The sequence below is a fragment of the Nothobranchius furzeri genome, chromosome 14, assembly GCF_043380555.1.
Source record: "Nothobranchius furzeri strain GRZ-AD chromosome 14, NfurGRZ-RIMD1, whole genome shotgun sequence".
Lineage (NCBI taxonomy): Eukaryota > Metazoa > Chordata > Actinopteri > Cyprinodontiformes > Nothobranchiidae > Nothobranchius > Nothobranchius furzeri.
Genome location: NC_091754.1, coordinates 2451127 through 2461876, shown reverse-complemented (window position 1 = coordinate 2461876; position 10750 = coordinate 2451127). Strand labels below are relative to the sequence as shown.

The 10750-nt window shown below is 44.2% G+C and overlaps 1 protein-coding gene across 2 annotated transcripts; it reads left to right on the top strand.

Moving 5' to 3' along the window:
- Window positions 1-3339: 3339 nt before the first annotated feature.
- On the top strand, window positions 3340-8701 carry LOC129164887 (uncharacterized). 2 transcript variants are annotated; one of them, XM_070544372.1, is made up of 3 exons: window positions 3340-6964; window positions 7167-7282; window positions 7695-8701. In XM_070544372.1, exon 3 carries the CDS (start codon window positions 7863-7865, stop codon window positions 8499-8501), a length of 639 nt encoding a protein of 212 aa, XP_070400473.1. In that variant the 5' UTR covers window positions 3340-6964; window positions 7167-7282; window positions 7695-7862; the 3' UTR covers window positions 8502-8701. The 2 variants fall into 2 exon arrangements, with proteins under 2 accessions (XP_070400473.1, XP_054602451.1); XM_054746476.2 differs by lacking the exon at window positions 3340-6964 and having other exon boundaries at window positions 6977-7282.
- Window positions 8702-10750: the final 2049 nt, after the last annotated feature.

The following is a 10750-nucleotide window of genomic DNA, read 5'->3' as shown; positions in this document are numbered from 1 at the left end:
TGAAGCTTTTTGGCAGATGCGCTATCTCATGTTTAAATTAACTCAGAAATCAAAAGACTCTGGGACGAGTCTGCGTTAGCGGGTTGCATTTCAGCTATTCTGTCTGGCTTGACAGAAATAGCGTGGGGGGAGAACAGGAGCCTGCAGGGCTCCTTTCCCCGTGGCGTTCGTTCCGCACTTCTGCTCTCTTCCGTTTTGCCTCCTTACCGAAACCACTTCTCTTCCCAAAGCAAACGTGTTGTGCGTCAGAGCAAATGTGTTTTGAAGTTACTGTGGATCCGGACCTGTGTGAAGAGGTGTGAAGGTCATCGCTTAACATCTTCAAAAACATTATTTAATTAAGTATACTGATTCATTATAGTTCATTATGATTACCCAAAGCATAATAATCATTCATTTGATTAAAATACATGAGCAAAGTGATCAAATGATTATTTAACATTAATAAAATAAAGAAAGCTTAAGACTCTGTTTTATTATGACTACACTGTGTGTGAAGTCCTTCTTCTGGAGAGCAGGTGTTTGGATGTTGTGGAGTCCTTCAGACTTGCTGGCGGCTTAGCTCTTACCCCCAAATTCCACTACCTCCGCTCCGCTCCGGTCCGCCCCCGCCTTCCGCAGCCGCTCGCTTCCGAACTCAATTTTTACTGGTACCCGCTCTACAACGGCTCCGCTCCGGTGCGGAGACCTGAGGGGGGCAAACAAGCATGCGCGGGATTTTCGAGATCTTGCGATACAGTCCGGGCAATAAACGCGGAAGTTAGATCCAAACACCCGTTGTGTGGGAGAAGCATCGGCATGAACTGTTTAATCTGCCCATCAGTTGTGTTGAGAGATCAGCAGTGTTTGGATCAACAAAGTGTGACTACTTTGATAGTAGAAACTGTATTTATGGCTTATTTTTGTGCATTTAAACTTCAGCCGCCATTGATAGTTGTTAAAAGTTGTTAAACCTGTGCATATGAAACAAAAAACGCCTTTTGTTTAGCGATTTATTGTGAAAAACGGAAGATGTGCTTGCTCCTTTTCCTGTTGGGCCGTTGTGATTTCTGTCCATTTACTGCGGAGGTGCTCCGGCGTCCGGCAAAAATAGGATCGATTCTATTTTTGCCGGACGCCGGAACAGAGGGCGCCGCACTGCCGGAGCACGGCCGCAGTAGTGGAATTGCTCTGATTGACTAGAACGGGACCGATTTTGCTCCGGCGTTCGTGTCGGAGCGGAGCGCAGCGGAGCGGAGGTAGTGGAATTTGGGGGTTAATCTGTGGGTGAAGGTGCTGCGTGACCCAGCTTTGACCCAGCCGGACAAATACGACCTTTGGCACAGAACCCATACTTCCTCACGTTACAAATGTCTGATGTTACAAAATGAGTAAATGTACAAAATAAAAGTTTGATTTTACAAAATAAAAAATACATGTACAAAATGAAAATTTCCTGTTACAAAACAAGAAATACAAGTACAAATTGAGAATTACAAGTTAGAAAACTAAAGTTACAAGTTACATCAATCAATCAATCAATCAATCAAAGCTTTATTTATAAAGCACCTTCCACAACCCTCTCAGGAAGCCCAAGGCGCTGAACATGGTACAGTAGAAGTACAAATATAGTGAATAAATCAAAAATAAAAGCAATTCAGAAATAAAAGCAATTCAAATTACAAAATACAAATTACAAAAAAAGATGAAACATTCTAGTACAGGACAGATGGGTAAAACAAGGGATAGAGTGAACCAATGAAAACTGTGAAAGAAATTCAACGTAAAAGAGGGCCGAATCAAACATGTTCAGGAACCACCACCCTGGAAGAAATTGTAAACAAAGACGAGGATTTTGAATTGTGCACGATAGCAAACCGGAAGCCAGTGCAGGGAGGCCAGAACCGGACTGATGTGGTCCCGTTTCCTGGTCCCAGTCAGGAACCTGGCTGCGCTGTTCTGCACAACCTGTAGACGACGCAGTGATGACTGACACAACCCTGAATAAAGAGAGTTGCAGTAATCAAGCCTAGAAATAACAAAGGCATGCAGTACCCGCTCCAGGTGGGCTCTCGATAGTATTGGCTTGATATTTGCAAGGCGTCTCAGGTGAAAGAAACTGGACTGGATCACTGAGTTGATGTGAGCATCAAATTTAAGTCCAGCATCAATTTTCACTCCCAAACTGGTAACAACTGGTTTTGAGTAGGGAGAAAGAGGGCCAAGATCAACATAACGATCCACATTCCTGCTGTTGGGGTGAAAAACAATGAGCTCTGTCTTTCCCTCATTCAGATGTAGAACGTTGGCCATTAGCCAAGACTTCACCTCGTTAATACAGGACACAAAGGACTGGATAGAGCAGACCTGGGCATTTTACGGCCGCGGGCCACGTGCGGCCCTTTGGTTGACTTTGACCGGCCCGCGTAAGGTTAATTGGAAATTACAAAATAAATGTATTTTCTCATTTTACCTCATGCATGGGCTAAGGCTGCATTGCTTTTATTTTGAAGTTGTTTTTTACGTGCACAATGACGCAATACGTATAGCAACAAGTGCCCGCGGTTGACATGGTGATTGTAGCCCGAGAATTGTCCGCTCATGCAAAAAAAAAAAAAAAAAAAAAAAAAAAAGATGCCGAATGCAGGATTTTCAACAAAAATTGGACTGCTAATTTTTTTTTTTACTGAAGTCGGAGGTAAAGCCGTGTGTTTGGTTTGCGGGGAGGAGATTGCCGTGTTTAAGGACTACAATTTGAGTCGGCATTACGACAAGAAACACTCGGAAAAATACAAGAACTCATCTGATGCTGAGAGGGCTGGGACATCCGAAGCTTTGCTAGCAAAAGTTGCAAAAGCAGCAAGGCTGTTTTACTAAGCTTCACACATCCAGGGATGCAGCAACCAGGACCAGCTTTGTGATACCCCACAAAACAGCTAAAAACAGCAAGCCGTTTTCGGAGGGAGAGTTTGTCAAAGAGTGCATGGTGGACTCTGCAGCACTAATATGCCCTGAAAAAAAGGCGCATTTGAGCAAATCCCGCTGTCCAGGTGAACCGTGTCCAGGAGGATCGAGGACATTGCGGGGAATCTGGAGCTTCAGCTGCAACGTGAAGTGGCAAGTTTTGACTTTTTCTCATTAGACAAGAGCTGTGATGTCCGGGACACAGCCCAGCTGCTCGTATTTGTCCGGGGGATAACGGAGCTCACAGAGGAGCAGGCAGCAATGCGGTCGATAAAAGGGACAACGACAGGGAGTGATCTTTTTACAGAGGTAAATGCGTGCATGGACACTCTGGGCAGTGTTTCCCCTAGGAATTTTTCCAGCTGTGGTGGAGGTGGTGTTGGCGGGGGGGGGGGGGGGGACACGCCTCACCTTTATGTTAATATTGTTTTATTTGATGCACTCCACTTTGAACTGCACCAATCCAGCGGCTGCTGCATTGTAATAACTAGTATTAAAGGTGAATACACCAATATTTGCACAAGAATAATTTCTGTTTTAAACTCTCAGTGACACACTTTGCAGGGGGGATTTGGCATTTAATTTTTCTTGGCGTCTGGAAAAACATCTTCTTTTTCCCTCTTTATTTGACTCTCTGCCCCCTGTATTTTGGTCCAAGATCATTACCGGGCTGGCCTTATTAAAAACGTTCTACACCCCTGCTTAGTAGACTTAATGAAGTATTTTTAAGCCAGTATAAAAATGACTGAAACACACATATACATATTTGGCATTATTGACCAATATTTTTCATTTAATTTATTTGTTAAGACATCAAGATGCATTACAGTGAACATTATAATAAGCTGGGCGGACACTGTGCGACTTTTTCACTCGTAACACAGCTTCAGCTCAAACTGTACGACTTCAGCGCAGGGCAGATCTCACGAGTCATGTGCTCACTGTACGTCTGGTAGCAACACGTCGGACCTAAAATGAGCTAAAAATAGCCGTTTTAACTCAACACGTCAGACTTTTTTGTCTTGTTTTGCCTGTTGTCCTTCAGGAGTGCTGCAGGAGGACACACAGGGATTTATGGGGGTTGGATGAGGAAACGAAATAAACAAAGTAAATCTGTGTTTTGTGATCAGTTTAATTTGACATGAACATGACAAACACGCTTTCTTGACAATCATTGTGAGTAAAAAAAACGTGTAGAAATAAAAACGAACAACGTGTGTTATTAGGGAAATAGCGGGTGAGCGGAGTTGATGCAGGATTGCGAATGCGCCGTGAGCGGTTCTGATACTTTTTGGGTCGCAGCTGCTCGTAGCGCCGCTTCAACAGTGCGATACCCTCATGAGGAACGAGATAAATATCAAACAATCCGGAAGTCCGTGCGAGCTCACGATTGCTGATCGGTAGCTGGTCACGTGGTGTTAATCGCCTCTCGTAACCCCCTGTACACTACACCACGCTCAGCGCAAAACTCGCCCCGATCTTGTGGATTCTCGCACGAGTGGAAAATCTGCTCAAAAAAGTGAAAAAGTCACACAGTGTCCGCCCGGCTTTACTGTCTGTGTGTGTGTGTGTGCGTTGATGCCTGGGCCGAGCTGACGGAGCTCCCGGCTGCAGTTTTGTGTGTAGGGAGGGGCGGGCGCTCTATCTGACTGGCCAATCACAGAGCGTGAAGACAGTCAGTTACCCAATGAGGATTTCATTCAGCACGATTACAGATATTTACGAGTTTTACACTCGTTTCTTGCTCGTATTCGTCAAAAATGCTTTATCCGTACGCTCATAGCTGTAACCACCCTGCCCTGCCTCCTCCTCCTTGCTACCTGCCGGCTGTGATCACAAGCAACAACACAGTAGTTCCCGCTGCTTCTTCGGGAAACGGCGCAAAAAAAAACATCAATAAAACTTGGGATGTTGTAGGCGTGGCGGTGGGATTTCAGCCGTGGTGGGCCGCCATGGCTACGCCTATGTAAGGGAAACCCTGCTGGGACTGAAAGGGGAGAGACTGTCAGGTGTCACAACAGACAGTTGTCCAAATCTTACGGGGAAAAATGTCGGACTTTTGAAACGCATGCAAGATAAAGTGACAGAAATCGATGCAGATCAAAAATAGGTGTTTTTGCATTGAATTATACACCAACATGTGTTGTGCAAGTCAGTGCTAAAAATCAACCATGTTACTGATGTTGTTACTAAAATAATAAACTTCATCAGGGCGCGGGCGATGAATCACAGACAGTTTGTGGCTCTTTTGGAGGACTCCACACAGCTGTCAGATGGCTCAGCCTGGGGAAAGTGCTGAAGAGGGGTTGGGACTTGAAAGCAGAGATTCAGGATCTCTGCTGGATTTCTACTCTTCTCTTAAGGAGGAGAACTTTCCAAACCTGAGGAGACATGCTCAGAAGATGTTGGTTCTCTTCGGCTCTACCTACATTTGTGAACAAGCATTTTCAATGATGAAGTTTACTAAATCCAGGTATAGATCCTCTCTCACTGATGATCATTTGTCAGCTGTGTTTCGCGTCTCCACCTCAGACATTCAACCTGACTGATGCACTCGTTAAAGCCCAGCAGAGAGATTTCTCTCACTGAATAAGAAAAAAATTGCTTAAAAACACAAAATAAGGTGTTTGGACCACAAATGTAGGCAACTAGCAGTGAACTGGGACACTTTTTTTTAAACCTCTTTCTCAAGATCACAGTTCAGTGATTTTATTTTACAGACAATACTGTGTGTCTGTAGAATGCTAAGAACCTCTTTCCAACAATATTTGAAACTCAAAATGTGTTTTGGAGTGAATGTGATTGAAACTGTTAACTAATATAAGTCACAAATGTTTAACAAAAACCAAATGCGCACTTTGTTTACCATTGCCTTGGGAAATTTGAATAAATCACATTTTTGTAAGCCAACCTCACTTTTTCCTTTTTGCTCATTTATAACATTTAGTCTACGCTTGAAAAAACAATGGTATTTACTGCTTTTTATAAAGAAATACCATTAATATTATGCATAATTGACTTCAGCCTTTTGGCCCAGCCCTCCACAATATTTTCTATTTCTCATGTGGTCCCAAGGAAAAAATAATTGCCCACCCCTGGGATAGAGTGACCTTTCTCCTGACACAATGGAGAGTAAATCTGGCAATCGTCAGCATAGAGATGGAATGATAGGCCATGTTTACGAAAGATTGACCCCAGAGGTAGCAAATAAATGGCAAACAAAAGAGGACCAAGGATTGATCCCTGCGGGACCCCCCAGTGGAGCCCCTCCCAAGAAGAAAAAACATCACCCAGTTTAAAGCTGGGCGTACACTGTGCGACTTTTTCACTCGCAGCGTTCAGCTTCAGCTCAAACTGTACGACTTCCTCGCAGAGCAGATCTCACCAGCCATGTGCTCACACTGTACGACCCAGTTCTCGCATGCGACCCGACTGCTCACATTGTACGAGTGGCATGAACTACCGCAGCTAAAAATTAGCCAGTAGATGACGCAACACGTTAGAATTACAAACACGAAGAAGAAAACCCCGGAAGTAAACAACAGGGAAAACGAAAACCACGAGTTCGGTTCCGAGCAGAAAAGCGCTTGCATGCTCGCTGTTAACCGCAATAATGCTCGTGAAAACAAGACGTTTGTCTTTGGCTCTTCTTGCCATCATGTGTGTCGATGAAAAGAAAAAGAGAAGACAAATGTGGACAAAGAAATGGCTGGGCAGACGTTGCCAGTATGGTTTGTCAAATCTACAGCGGGAATTGGAGGTAAGATGTTTGAAATTATCTTTTCCTTATGTAACTACAATTGTATCTATTGAATTAAATTACATTTTGACCAGCTGAGGGACTTTGGGGTGGTGGGTGGAGTGACAACCGCCATTTGTAATGCTGTTGCATTGATGTGTGAAATAGATCGATGATATGAAGGGGTTTCGGGACCTTCTCCGCATGTCTGTGGAAGAATTCAATGACCTTCTGGAGAGAGTGACCCCTCAAATCATCAGGAGAGACACACACCTGAGGAAGGTGATCAGTCCTAGGGAGAGGCTTTCTGTGACACACACACACACACACACACACACACACACACACACACACACACACACACACACACACACACTCTCTCTCTCTGTCTCTCTCTCTCTCTCTCTCTCTCTCTCACACACACACACACACACACATCTAAATCAAGTTTACACATTATGAAACACTTTCTTAATCTTTACAGGTGAGACCTTCAATTCCTTATCTTTCCAGTTCAGGATTGGGAGCACCACACTGAGCCGCATTGTGATGGAAACCTGTGCAGCCATAACTCTAGTATTACGTGAGGAATACCTAAAGGTAATTTTTTTCCCTGCCCTAAAACAGCGCATCCACCCATCGCGCTGTGCAGAAGCAATTTATTCACCTGCTGATGTAAATCTGGTGTGTTTGATCAGTAAAAAGTGTAAAACATGCTTGATAAGGACCCTCAAGTAACAGAGTGGCATGTGGCACATCACAGGTTCATGCACATACAGTTGGAACGTAAAAGTTGTTATTGAAGTGTGTTTACATTCTGAGGATTATGAACCTGTTGAGAGAGATAACATCAATTAAACATTGTTTGTTTATTTAAGGACCATGTACAATATTAAGCATAAATAGTGAAATGTGATGCATTGCACCAGATTTAGCTAGAAGCTAATTTGCATGTGCAGTCCTGATTAAACCTGAGACTAATATAATGTCTCACCATGTACGTCTTCCACAGACACCATCAACTGAGACTGAGTGGAAGGTCATCGCTAAAGACTTTGAAGACAAGTGGCATTTTCCACATTGCATAGGGGCCATAGATGGGAAACACATCTTCATTTAACCCCCTGCCAACAGTGGAAGCACGTTTTATAATTACAAGTCAAGGTTTTCCATCATACTTATGGCTGTAGTTGATGCAAATTATAGATTTGTATATGCAAGCGCAGGGACACAAGGAAGGGCGTCTGATGCTGGAGTGTTTGCCCATTCTGATCTCAGAGAGGCTATGGACACAGGCACTCTGAATGTCCCTCCTGATGCAACCCTGCCAGGCACTGACTCCACAATGCCATATGTGCTCATTGGTGACGAAGCATATCCCCTTAGGCCAGATCTGATGAAACCATATCCATCACAGAACCTCAACCATGATCAAAGGATTTTCAACTACAGGCTTTCCAGAGCACGCCGTGTTGTTGAGAACACATTTGGAATTCTGGCCAATCGCTTTCGCGTTTTCAGAACCACAATTTGCCTGCATCCACACAAAGTTGTTGCAATTGTTTTTGCAACACTTTGTCTCCACAACTTCCTCCGACAACAGAGATCAGATGCCTACACACCACCTGGCTTTGTGGATTCTGAAGATGCAAACCATCAGCTGGTCAGTGGCACATGGCGAAGTGAGGGAGCCCTTCAGTCAGTTTCGGCAAGCAGAGCTAGGAACCCCTCAGTGGATGCTAAGAAACAACGTGATGTGTTAGCCCAGTACTTTGTCTCACCTGCAGGAAGAATTTCCTGGCAGGAAAACATGGTGTAGCTTCATATGCGTTAAACTTCTGTAAATAAAGCGAGAGCATTGGTTCCACTCAGTCATTGGCTCAGATGGTCTTCCTGTCTGGCTGTTAACTTTCTCTGAACAAGAACAAGACATTGATTATGTGTACGGAACTGCATTTAAAGGCTGATTTCAACTGTTAGGGTGGATTCTTTTGAAAATTCATAATGTGTGGGAGTGGAGTGATGCATTTTCTTATGTTTGCAACATTTGTGAACAATACATTAAAGAATTTTTCAAAAAGAGTTTTTATTTATGAAAACTATTTAAACAATGGCAGATAAAAAAAACAGGAATTTACATATACACCAAACAACCTGTGTGGGAGAAAAAAGGGCAAACTTTTCCTTTTTAAGACAAAATGATGATTTAAAAAAAATACTAAAACAAAGATACTATTGATAAAAGTAATTAACTAGTCTGAGTTGAGCAGGTGTCTGTATGACATTGGCGATGGTGATTGCAAAAAGTTGTCATTCCGTGGTGGCTGGAACTGTTGCGTGTGGAAGGAAGGTGCAGGACTGACATGTGGAACAGGACATTGTCCAGCCTGTTCTGCCTCTTGTGCATCATAACTTAAGTTCATGATGCTTCTCCTGAGCCTCAGCTGTAAATGTTTGTCCTTGACTTTCCGCATTTCTGCAGCTACTTGTTGGCCAAACTGCTCCTCAGCATCCGATTGGTTCAGTGAACTCTTAAGTGAATTGTTGAATTTGAATTGAATTGAATTACATCAGTTCGTTAGTTACTGTTTCAAGCAATAAATAGGCAAATGTATTATCTAAAGTTACTACATGTTACTGTTAATATTGCTTGATTGTTACTAGAAACAATACAGTTCATCGATGCTTACCTGGCAGCTGCAACTGTGTGGCAATTGCTTGCCAATCTTTCTCCCGGTTGTTGCGGTCGTGATACGTCTTTGTGCCCACATCGTAAAGGTTTGCGTGACCTTGCCAAAGTTCCACAATTTGGGCCTCCATTGCTGAAGTCCAAACAACACGTTGTTGTTCCGTGGCCATGCTGCTGCTCTTGAATTGTTGTAGTCGTCGTCTTGCCTGATTTGTTTATTTGTCGCTTCCGCTTCCTAAATTCCGCCCCTGCTTTCGTGTTTGCGCATGCGCCGTGAGCGGTTCTGATACTTTTTGGGTCGCAGCTGCTCGCAGCGCCGCTTCAACAGTGCGATACCCTCACGAGGGACGAGCGAAATATTAAACACGCCAGAAGTCCGTGCGACCTCACGACTGCTGATCGGTAGCTGGTCACGTGGTGTTAATTGCCTCTCGTAACCCCCTGTACACTACACGACCGCTCGGCGCAAAACTCGCCCCGATCTCGTGGATTCTCGCACAACTGGAAAATCGGCTCAAAAAAGTGAAAAAGTCGCACAGTGTACGCCCGGCTTAAAGCAGAATGTCCTGTTGTGGAGATACGATCTAAACCAATCCAGAGCAGACCCTTTGATCCCAACCCATCGTTCCAAGCGATCGAGTAGAATCGCGTGGTCAACTGTGTCAAAGGCTGCCGTCAGATCTAACAACAGAAGCACCATAGATCTAGTGATAGATAGATATCATTTAGGACCCTCAGTAGAGCAGACTCTGTGCTATGGCCAGACCTGAACCCTGATTGGAAAACCTCAAACAGATCAGAGTCAGCTAAATGTGAGACCAGCTGCTGATAAACGACTTTCTCAAGCAGTTTAGATGTAAAGGGCAGGGTAGAGATAGGCCTGTAATTTTCTATCACAGAGACATCAGCACCAGGTTTCTTCAGGGTCGGCCGAATAACTGCTGCTTTCAAAGCAGCTGGGACCACACCTGTGCTGAGGCTTCCATTGATAATCTGACCAAGTGAAGGGCCAAGGCACGGAAAGGCAGCCTTCCAGAGACGAGGCGGCAAAACGTCAAGTGGAGAGCCAGATGGCTTCTGCCTCGCAACTAGCTTACTCAGCTCAGAGTATGAAACAGTATTGAGGGAGCTCAGGGTGGGTGGTGATGGAGGAACTGGAACAGGGTCAACAGAGTTACCAGAAATAGCTGCTCTAATGCCCGATACTTTATCAACAAAGAATCTGTGAAAATCTTTAGAGTTTCCAGCAGCTGTAGGAGACATGAAGCTAGGCTCGTGATACACCAGAACAGAGTTTAGTGTTTTGTAGAGAATCTTAGGATTATTGGAGTTTGTCTCAATGATGTCTGCAAAATAGGCCGTTCTAGCAGCCCTCACAG